We start from the raw sequence: 11,247 nt of genomic DNA on the forward strand, positions 1-11,247 counted from the left end.
ATGGAGAAAATAATAAATAGCATTTATATTATAGCTGTTGAGTGCTAGGCTAAGTAATGTGCTAGGATTTCAAGTCTTTTTTTGGAATTCGAAATCACAGCCCCTTTACCTTTTGAAGGATGATACTTTCCAGTGTTGGCATCACCTTGATAGTATCCTATATGATAAAAGGCTAATATGCAAATTGACCGAACGATGGAAACTGGTCGCTATGACACGCACTGACCACCAGGGGCAGATGCTCAACACAGGAGCTGCCCCCTGGTGGTCAGTGCGCTCCCACAGGGGGAGCGCCACTCACCCAGAAGCTGGGCTCACAGCTGGTGAGTGCAGTGGCAGTGGCAGGAGCCTCTCCCACCTCCACAGCAGCATTAAGGATGTCGGACTGATGGCTTAGGTCTGCTCCCCACGCAGGGAGCGGGCCTAAGCTGTCAATCGGACATCCCCCGAGGGCTCCTGGACTGCGAGAGGGTGCAGACTGGGCTGAGGGACCTCCCCACACCTGTCTCCCCGAGTGCACGAATTTCGTGCACCAGGCCTCTAGTATATTATATGAAGGTCTTTGTATGTCAACAATTGTAAACTGGTATTAAAGTATGCATAGATAATTTGTATTCATTAAAAAAATTTTTTCTGTCTGTAGATATCATTAATGGGATTGGAAATTTTAAGTGCCTTTGTGGACAGATTATCAACACGATTTAAGTCCTACGTAGCAATGGGTAAGTTAACTTTATTTATTTAAAAATCATTGTAGGCCCAGCTGGTGTGGCTCAGTGGTTGAGCGTCGACCTATGAACTAGGAGGTCATGGTTCAGTTCCCAGTCAGGGCACATGCCTGGGGTGTGGGCTCGATCCCTGGTGTTGGGGGGTGCATGAGGTAGCTAGCTGATCAGTGATTCTCTCTTATCATTGATGTTTCTATCTTTCTCTCCCTCTCCCTTCCTCTCTGAAATCAATAAAAAAAATTTTTTTAATAAAATAAAAATTATTGTAGGTTTTGACATACTGATTTTTTTTCATAGTTTTTAACAAAACTGTAAATGCAAAAAATGTAATTTTGTACAACTCGGAGATCTGCTAAGTAGCATTATAGTTTACCCGGACATAAAAAACTTTAAGCATATTCAAATAGATAATTATATTCCTTTTGAGACAAAGAAACAAAAGCAAGAACCTTACTAAGTATAGTGGTAATAGATTTTTACTTTATATTTTCAAAATTTTTACTATATTTTTACTCTTTTTGTAACATTAAAATTTATAATATAACTTATAGCACCACTTTTCAAGCTTTCTATGGTGAAGGACTAGTTCTTTCATTGCTCGTTTGTTGCAGACCAATTTTGTAAAATGCAATAAAAATAGGTTATAGCAAAATGAAATGAAAAAATACAAGGCCCAATTTGTTATTATTAGATTTAACAAACAAAATTACTTTGGTCAGATTGTTTTAAAAACTTTATAAACACTCTCAATTTTTCTTACTGCAGACAATTTGTAGACTGGTCGGTCCTGGGCTACCAGCCATACTTTGAACAGCACTTACTTACAGTGTGTTTGCAAAGAGCATTATACCAGTACAATGCTCTTCTTTGTGTAGTAGTTAGGATTACAGAGTTGGCTCTGACCTATTTTCTAAACCTGAGTGACCTTCATATACCTTTGGAGTGCTTTGGTGAGTGGATTTCGTTCCTGTTATATAGAAACATTTAAGGGTAACCTCAGATGTTTGTTAATCTCTCCTATGGATTAAGTTAATGTCTCATAATGTATCATCACACTTACTTTTGAATTATCTTTGGTCAGCTTTTTTTCTTCATATTTTGTGTGCCATCAAATTCTGCCAGTTTCCACTTTTATTTTTATCGTCTAGCTATCCTTTCAGCAGAAGCATCTTAGTGAGTTTCCCTATCTTTATTGTTCCTTTTTAAATTAATTCCTGGTTCCAATTCATTCTCTGTGGGGTATCTTCTGAAAAGATTATTTTTTTTTTACCACATCAGTCTCCTGCTTAAAATCCTAGGATAGCCGAAACCGGTTTGGCTCAGTGGATAGAGCATCGGCCTGTGGACTGAAAGGTCCCAGGTTCGATTCCGGTCAAGGGCATGTACCTGGGTTGCGGGCACATCCCCAGTGGGGAGTGTGCAGGACGCAGCTGATCGATGTTTCTCTCTCATTGATGTTTCTAACTCTCTATCTCTCTCCCTTCCTCTCTGTAAAAAATCAATAAAATATATTAAAAAAAAAAATCCTAGGATAGGTTTTTAAATCTTTGCTCTGTGAACATGTTTTATTTATGTATTTTCTTAAAACATATTGAATCAATGTTTAACATTAGGAAGTTTTACATAAAAATTCATATTTATGATTTGTTTTGAAAGCTTGGCCAATGTGGCAACCCTGACCTTGTATTCCCACATGTAATTATTGGTTGAAGCTGTGTTGTAGCTTCCCTTTTGTCTGGATCATGAGCTTTTCAGTTCCTAAGTCCTTCCCATCTCCTCTTGTCTCCTCAAAACTGAGAATGTCAGTTATAATACAGCAAGGTGGGAATACTGTAGTTCTTAGATCTGGTTCATTTTCTGTATTTCCCATACCTCTCTGGCTGTAGGTGTTTATGTTTGTGACCCCTGCCCTATAGTAGCTCCTATTATTAGTTGTTACAGACAGTAGTTAGAATTGAGAGTAATTCTAGGCATTACATATATCACTTATTTTTCAGACGCAAAGAGGGCCAGGTGGGGTTTAATGTACTGACTGGTCACATTGAGGCAGTGGGATTAAATGAGATAATTCAGTTCTTAGTATATAATTATATATAACGTGAAGGTTTATTATTGTCCTGGACTGCCTCTCAGACGCTATCAGAACCAGAGTCCCACAATAGCTAATTCTACAGATGTTGATGAATTTCTCTAGTGTTAACAATACATCTAAGCAAGATGAGAAGGATTTACATTGTTCCAATTGTCAGGTACTTATGTTGCCTCATGATTAGGCTTATGATTATAATGAGGACTTCTTGTTTTATTACACAATCATTTCCTTAATTAAGCTTAAATATTGGAATGGCATCACTCCATTTGGTATAGTTGGCTTCTCACTCTAATCATTTCCTACCAAAAGGAATGTAATTTCTGTTCTCCTTAAGTGTTGTTGAGCTTGCTTTTCAGTTATATTTTATTAGAGTCATGAATAAAGAAGTAAAAACAGCCCTAGCAGGTTTGGCTCAGTGGATAGAACATTGGCCTGCGGACTGAAGGGTCCCAGGTTTGATTCTGGCCAAGGGCACATGCCTGGGTTGCGGGCTCAATCCCCAGTAGGGGATGTGCTGGAGGCAGCCAATCAATGATTCTCATCATCTTTGTTTCTCTCTCACTCTCTCTCCCCCTCTCCCTTCCTCTCTGAAATCAATAAAGAAATATATTTTTTTAAAAAGAAGTGAAAACAATTTGCTTACTTCATAACTTTTAATTTATGAAAACAATTACTATTTGTAATTTTGTAAAATATAGCTTATTTATTCTTTTTCCTCTCTCTGTAGTTATTGTAGCTTTAATAGACAGACTGGGAGATGCCAAAGACAAAATTCGTGATGAAGCTCAGATTCTGCTCTTGAAGTTAATGGACCAAGTAGCACCACCGATGGTAGGCCTACATTTAAAATTTATATTTTGCTAATTATTGATGAAATATCCAGTAAGGATAGATGGTAATCACAGCAAGTCAGTCCCCAGGGGACATGAAAGCTGAAATTTTAAACAATTAATTGTTGCTCATGCTTTAAAGAAGTTGAAATTTAAGATTAAATATCTATATTTAACTTTTTGGTTTTTTTTTTCTACTCAAATGCTTTTTTAAAAAGCTAACTCGGAGATTTTAGTGACCTGACAGTATATTATTATTTTTTAGGATTTTCAGTTTTTTCTTACCTGCATCATTATAAAATGTTCATGCAAAAGCTTATTTTGAGAAATACTGAATGTTATGTTAATTTCTGCAATTCTTACAAAGACAGGAAGAAATTTTTTTATTTTAACAGGTAGTTACTAATTGTATAAGGTATATAGTTTATGACAGTGACCTGTATTTTATGAATACAGTAAAAAAAATTGCCCTTATGTGGAATTGTTTTGAAAGAAGCAGAAATTAGTTGACATGTACACAAACATTTAAAGAGTAGCCCATGTTAAGTAGAAAAAGATCAGAATTTGCAATACACATAATGATATTACGTGTTATCATTTAAAATACTGTTTAAAAATTATAATATTACATGATTCATTAAAAAACCAAGGAGTATTGCTTTGTAAAAGTAAACTGTTTTCCCAGATTGAACCAAAGTCCTTGTTAATAGTATGGTGGATATCCTTCAATCCTTGTTCAGTGGTTCAAATTTTAACTTGTTTTTGACGCTATTATCACAAATAGTACTATAGGAAACATCTTTGTACATGTATCTTTGGACATAACTGTAAGTATACATATAGAATAATGTTCCAGAGGTGGTGTTACAGAGTCAGGTTTGTTTTGTTTTGTAAGCTTCCAAGTTACCTTCTAGAAAGTTTGACAGAGAGTGAGTGAGAGAAGAGAGAAATATATTAGTAGAACTGGATACAAAATTCAGAAAGAATAGAGTCCAGGGAAAGGTGTGTGTGTGTGTGTACACACTTGAATTTAATAAATTATATTTCTAAATGTGGAGAAAGAATTGATTGGGACAATTGGCCATATAGCTGGAAAAATGAAGTTGGGTTTCTTTTTATACCAAACTCATGTAATTGTTTTGGATTATTTGTATAGGTTTATCTATGCTTTTTCTAAAATAAATTATAGTGGTTAGCAATAAAATGACTTGCTCAAATATGTTTCTGTATTTGGATCCAATCTTAAAAGAAGAAAAGTCTGAATTCTAAAATGAAGAAAAAGCCTGTTCCATGTGACAGTCTGTAGTAGTTGCTAGGCAACATTGGACCTTTTAAATGCTTACTGGACTATTGGACTTATAATGGTAGCATTGTTGTTGGAGATTTCTAAAGTTTAGAACAAATTCTGTCCTTGGAAATTTTAATGGTTTTGGATGTTGGACATAGTTTTTCTGAGAATAATTTAATTCTAAAGTGAAATATATGAAATAAAAAGTAAAAATATAATTAAGATATTAAAAATTGGGTGAGAGCAACATCAGTGAAAATTTGGCTTAGAAAAACTTGTAGAGAGTGAATAGTCTAAGGAGAAAATTCATTTACCAATAAGATTGGTAAGTTTGAGAATAGATAAAATATTTTAACATGAGTAACTTAATATTTTGTTATACATGTTTACTTTTCTTTCAAATAGCACATTTGGGAACAGTTGGCTTCTGGTTTTAAGCACAAGAATTTTCGATCTCGAGAAGGCGTGTGTCTGTGTCTTATTGAAACCTTAAACATGTAAGTTTTATGATTACTGAAAACAGCCGCCTGTGTTTTTCATTTTTCTTAAAAAAGTAATATCCATTTCACAGAGCTCTAGGAGAGCTATGGAAATAAATTTTAAGTAGTTATTAACTGATCTCTAGTACAAGAGTTTTTATTTTATTTGATACCTTTGTTAATTTTTTGTTATCTTTCAGGTTGTTAATTTAAAATTATTAGTTATAAGAAGTGTTTTTCTTTTTTTTCTTTAGCATGTTAATAGTTGCTCCCCAAAGTAGATGGTAATATAGCAAATATGTTTATATAACTTAGGATCTACTTCTGTTCTGGACCTAGTTTGGAACTGGTTTTAACTCAGTGGTATTTCAGATATTGTAGCCATTTCCCCACCTGGGCTTTCTAGAACAGTGTGGGTGGTTTTGAAAATCATAGACTGAACAAGACTCCCAGGTAACTAGACAGTGAATCTGGTAGCTGTGTGCAGAGTTCTGACAGCATAGATGCCACAGGGCTCAGAGCTCCAATCTGAAGAAATTGTAAAGTGTAGTTTTGTTCTCTTTCTGGATTATTTTTTTAAGTTCTGTGCAACAAGATAGGATATATATAGTAGCTTTCAACTTTTCCTGTAATGTTACTTCCTTTCCTCTAACTATACCTTCATTTATTTTCTTTTATTCCTCTATGGTCCTTTCTGCCATCTAGAGCTTGTAAGTGCATTCAGTCTGCACAACTTTTGTGTTTTTTGGCTCTCCTGTCATTTGCTTTCAACCCATGACCTCACCAAAAATTAATACGTAAATATTTTATTGGAATGCAAATTTGAGATCCAGAGTCTAAAAAAAAATCACTATTTTCAAACAAAAGCTCAAATTTTCTTTAGTCATTGAGAGTTTGCCCGGTTTAAGAGTGCCATTGGTTGAACATTTTGCTCTGTTGGATCTTGTATTGACAATTTCATTGTTAGTCATGATTACTCAAGTTTGCATATTTGACATTGTTTAGAATTAGTTTTTGCTTGTGTCTCATACCTTCATGTTTTAATGATGTGTGCCCATGCTCTCTACCATATCTGTCTTATTAATACAGACAAGAAGAAAGCAGAGGATATTTGTTTACTGTTTGATTAAAACCAAATTCTCTTTATTTTTTCAAATTATATTTAGTTTTGGAGCTCAACCACTAGTCCTCAGCAAGTTGGTACCACATTTGTGTATCCTATTTGGAGATTCCAACAGTCAGGTAAAATTTTATTTACATATTTAAGTGTTGACTAATTTTTTGGCTACAGCTTCTTTGTTAGTGCTCTTAGTCGATATTATTTTTATTTTTAAATTTATCTTTATTATTGAAAGTATTACAGATGTCCCCTTCTTAGTCTATTTTAAAAAGAAAAAGAAGAGAGAAGGTAGAAAGGGGTTAGTGAAGATTTCACCTCATTTTTTAAATTTAAAATCCACCAAAGTTAGTTTTTAAGAACATATTATATTCACTTAAGTTTCTTAAGTTTGTTAGTTGTTAGCTAGTATTAAGGATAGATTGGACTTTTAAAGCATAATTCTTTTTTTTCTTTTTCTTTTTTAATTTTCACGTCAGGATAAGTTTTTCATTGATTCTAGAGAGCGGGAGAGAGAGAGGAAATCACTCATCAGTTGCCTTTTGTATGCACCCGAACTGGGATTGAACCTGCAACGTGGGGTGTGCCCTGACCAGGGATCGAGTCCTTGACTCTTTGGTGCTTGGGACAACGTCCCAACCCACTGAACCACACTGGCCAGGGCTCAAATATAGCTCTTGAGTCTGACAAATTGAATAACAAGTAACTTGGATTCCCTTCTGTGGTCCTGGGTATTAACTGTGAGAGCAGGTTGTCTGCTCCCTTTGTTTCTGAGTGGCATAACAACGACTTTTTTGCAACAGTCAAAACCATATTTAACAGGGAATTTGTGCAGTGGTGTATCACTTGTTAGACATTTTTTTACCTGAGCTTCATATACTGTAGGCATAAATACAGGGATATGTTCTGGATTCCATCCCTTCTAGTAGAGTTGAATCTTAGTTGTAACCTTTTTGGCACAGCTTGTGCATTTGGAAATACCCTGCATAAGGTTTTCCCTGCTTTTAGTCCCTAGCTAGCTGCTCCTCTGGAGGTTTGTAAGAAGTTCTGTCTCTTCATTTGCTCTCTGACAGTGAACTCTGCAGGGAAATTAGAGCTAGCTGTCTTCCAAATTCCCGTCTTTAGGCCACATTTTTTCTCTTTTAATTGTGGTAAAATATACACAACATAAAATTTATTATTTCAACCATTTTAAAGTGTACAGTTTATTGGCATTAAGTACACTCATTGTTGTGCAGCCATCACCACCACCCATCTCCAGAACTTTTTCATTTTACCAAATAGAAACTGTCTTCCCATTAAACAGTAACTCCCCATTCCCTCCAACTCCTCAGTTCCTCACAATTATATTTTACTTTCTCTCCATAGGAATTTGACTATTCTAGGTAACTTCATAAAAGTGGAACCATATAATATTTGTACTTTTGCATCTAGCATATTTTACTTAGTATAATGTCTTCAAGGTTCATTCATGTTGCAGCATGTGTCAAAATTTCCTTTTTAAGCCCTGACCGGTTTGGCTCAGTGGATAGAGTGTCGGCCTGCAGACTGAAGGGTCCCAGGTTCGATTCCAGTCAAGGGCATGTACCTTGGTTGTGGGCACATCCCCAGTACCGGGTGTGCAGGAGGCAAAAAAAGATGTTTCTAACTCTCTATCCCTCTCCCTTTCTCTCTTTCTGTAAATCAATAAAATATATTTTAAAAAAATAAAATAAAAATAAAATCAGAGCAATAAAAAGCATGTCTTCAGTTGAGAAAAAATATTATTTAAAAAAAAAAGAATTTCCTTTTTAAGACTGAATACTATTTCATTGTATGTATATACCATTTTTTAAAATCCATTCATTCATGCATGGACATGTGGGTTATTTCCACCTTTTGGCTATTTTGAATAATGATATTGAGAACATTGGTGTATAAATATCTGTTTGTGCTCAGGCCATATTCTTTTTTGTTGTTGTTAATCCTCACCCGAGAATATTTTTTCCATTGATTTTTAGAGAGAGTGGAAGGGAGGGAGAGAAGAGAAACATCAGTGTGAGAGAGACATATCAATTGGTTGCCTCCCATACATGCCCAAAGCGGTCTGGGGATTGAGCCTGCAACTGAGGTACATGCCCTTGAATGGAATGGAACCCACAACCCTTCAGTCTGCGGGCCGACACTCTAACCACTAAACCAAACTAGCTAGGATCAGGCCACGTTCTTGAAAGGCAGGAAAATGTATTAACTGTGGCAATGATTTGTATTCATTATTGGCAGTGCTTATACAATCTTATTACAAAAAGAAGACTTTTTAAAAGCCACCTTAATAACTTTTATTTACATGTTTTTTAGGTTTTTGTAAAACCTTTTACAAGGGTTCTCTAGAGCAGCGGTTCTCAACCTGTGGGTCGCCAACCTGGGGGTCACCACTCCTTTAGGGGTCGAACGACCCTTTCGCAGGGGTCGCCTAAGACCATCGGAAAACACATATATAATTACATATTGTTTTTGTGATTAATCACTATGCTTTAATTATGTTCAATTTGTAACAATGAAAATACATCCTGCATATCAGATATTTACATTACGATTCATAACAGTAGCAAAATTACAGTGACGAAGTAGCAACGAAAATAATTTTATGGTTGGGGGTCACCACAACATGAGGGACTGTATTAAAGGGTCGCGGCATTAGGAAGGTTGCGAACCACTGCTCTAGAGGTTTCTTGGCATTCTTCTTTTGCGTGTGTTTTGTTATTGTTGTTGTTGTTGTTAATAACCTGCCAGAATCTCTTAGGAGTTTAGAGATACTAAAACCAACTTGGAGCTTCAAGTTTGTCTTCCTGTGTAATGTTACCTTGATGTGAAGTATTTTATTGTATCTCATATATTTTTTTAAAAGTTCTGAATTCTTTGGCAGGTGAGAGATGCTGCAATATTGGCTATAGTGGAGATTTATAGACATGTGGGAGAGAAAGTAAGAGTGGACCTTTCTAAGAGAGGAATTCCCCCTGCTAGGTAAGTCTTACTAAATTTTTGCCATTGATTTAAAAAGTTTTAATTTTATGTGTTGAGTTGGATTCAGTTTTTTGAAATGTTTTGAAATTCAAAAGATACAAGAGGGTATATAGGTTATCACCACTTAAAAAGTTCTTAGTCGTAGCTGACTTGGCTCAGTGGATAGAGCATCGGCTCACAGACCAAAGGGTCCGGGTTCGATTCCAGTCAAGATCACATGCCCGGGGTTGCGGGCTCAATCCCCACTAGAGGGTGTGCAGGAGGCAGCCAATCAATGATTCTCTCTCATCATTGATGTTTCTCTCTCTCTCTCTCCCTCTCCCTTCCTCTCTGAAATAAATAAAAATAATTTTTTTTAAAAAAAGTAATCTTTTTGGACACTGTTTCATTATATGCGCACATGTTATTTACTTATTTAGAGAGAGAGAGAAACATTGACTGGTTGCCACAACCCCTCCCCCCTGCCCTGTATGCTCCCCAACTGGGGATCTAACCCACAAACTTTTGGTGTATGGGACAAGGTTCCAACCCACTGATCCCGCCCAGCCAAGGTGTAGGTAACTATCTTTTGATACCAGGCAGTATGGTCATAATTTGGAAGATGGTTGGAGCAAGGATTTAGTAAAAATAGTAATCCATTCATTAATTATTTTTTGAGTACCTGCTGTTGAAAGGTACTATACAAAATACTGGCTAACAGAAAACTATATAAGAATCAATCATTACCCTTAAAACCTAGTGAAATAAAAAAGAAGATCCTGAATCAGTAGAGTAGCAGCAATCAGGTTAACAACATTCCTCTTGAGGAGCTTCCAGTGTATCAGAACTTTTTTTTTCAAAGATACTTTTTTCTATACTACTTCTTAGAGTTTATATTTTTATTTAAGACATTATTCCAATTAGATTTTCTTTTTGTAATGAAATTTTAGATTTCAAGAGAGGAAGGGAGAGGAAGAGAAAAAGAGAAATCAATGAAGAGAGAGAATTATTGATTGGCTGCCTCCTGCACGGCCCCTACTGGGGATCGAGCCCACAACCCCGGGCATGTGTCCTGACTGGAATCGAACCCAGGACCCTTCAGTCCGAAGGCCAATGCTCTATCCACTGAGTGAAACCAGCTAGGGCTTACCTTTTTATTATGGAAAATTTCAAACATATTAAACAGAATAGTACAATGAACCTTCATGTACCCCCTGCCCAGTTTCAACAGTTAACAACTGTGGCCAGTTTTTTATGTTATACCCTTACCTACTTACTTTTGTACTGTATTATTTTGAAGTAAATCCAAGTCATCATAACATGTCCTCTGTAATTATCCTATATTAGAGACTCGATGCGCGAAATTCTTGCAAGGGGCTTGGCCCCTGCCACTGCCACGGCTGCCTCTGCCTCGGCCCCCGCTGCCGTGGCTTCATCTGAAAGGTCATCAGGAAGGACATCCAGTCTAATTAGCATATTACGCTTTTTTTTTATTATAGATAATAAAAGGGGGAGCGCCGCTCAGGCAGCGCTAAGGAGCAGCAAGCCTGGCTTCTGGCTGAGGACACTCCCACAGAGGGAGCGCTGTTCAGCCAGAAGCAAGGCTCATGGCTGGCAAGCGCAGCGGCGGTGGTGGGAGCCTCTCCTGCCTCCACTGCAGGCGGGTGGTAAGGAGTGAGGGGTCCCAGACTGCGAGAGGGATGTCTGACTGCCGGCTTAGGCCCCCTCCCT

At 36.7% G+C, this 11,247-nt stretch overlaps 1 protein-coding gene across 15 annotated transcripts in view; it reads left to right on the forward strand.

Moving 5' to 3' along the window:
• The first annotated feature begins 646 nt into the window (after positions 1-646).
• CLASP2 (cytoplasmic linker associated protein 2) overlaps positions 647-11,247 on the forward strand; it is a 136,086-nt gene continuing 125,485 nt past the window's right edge. For 14 of the 15 annotated variants that reach the window (XM_014548388.1, XM_014548392.1, XM_005877095.2 and 11 more), the window contains exons 1-5: positions 647-722; positions 3,548-3,651; positions 5,344-5,435; positions 6,584-6,659; positions 9,440-9,537. In XM_014548388.1, coding sequence (XP_014403874.1) covers positions 653-722; positions 3,548-3,651; positions 5,344-5,435; positions 6,584-6,659; positions 9,440-9,537 — 440 coding nt within the window. In that variant the 5' untranslated portion in view covers positions 647-652. Of the gene's footprint in view, positions 723-3,547; positions 3,652-5,343; positions 5,436-6,122; positions 6,128-6,583; positions 6,660-9,439; positions 9,538-11,247 lie in introns of those variants that run through there. The other variant, XM_014548395.1, reaches the window with a different exon arrangement.

This window comes from Myotis brandtii, unplaced genomic scaffold (genome assembly GCF_000412655.1).
Source record: "Myotis brandtii unplaced genomic scaffold, ASM41265v1 scaffold506, whole genome shotgun sequence".
Lineage (NCBI taxonomy): Eukaryota > Metazoa > Chordata > Mammalia > Chiroptera > Vespertilionidae > Myotis > Myotis brandtii.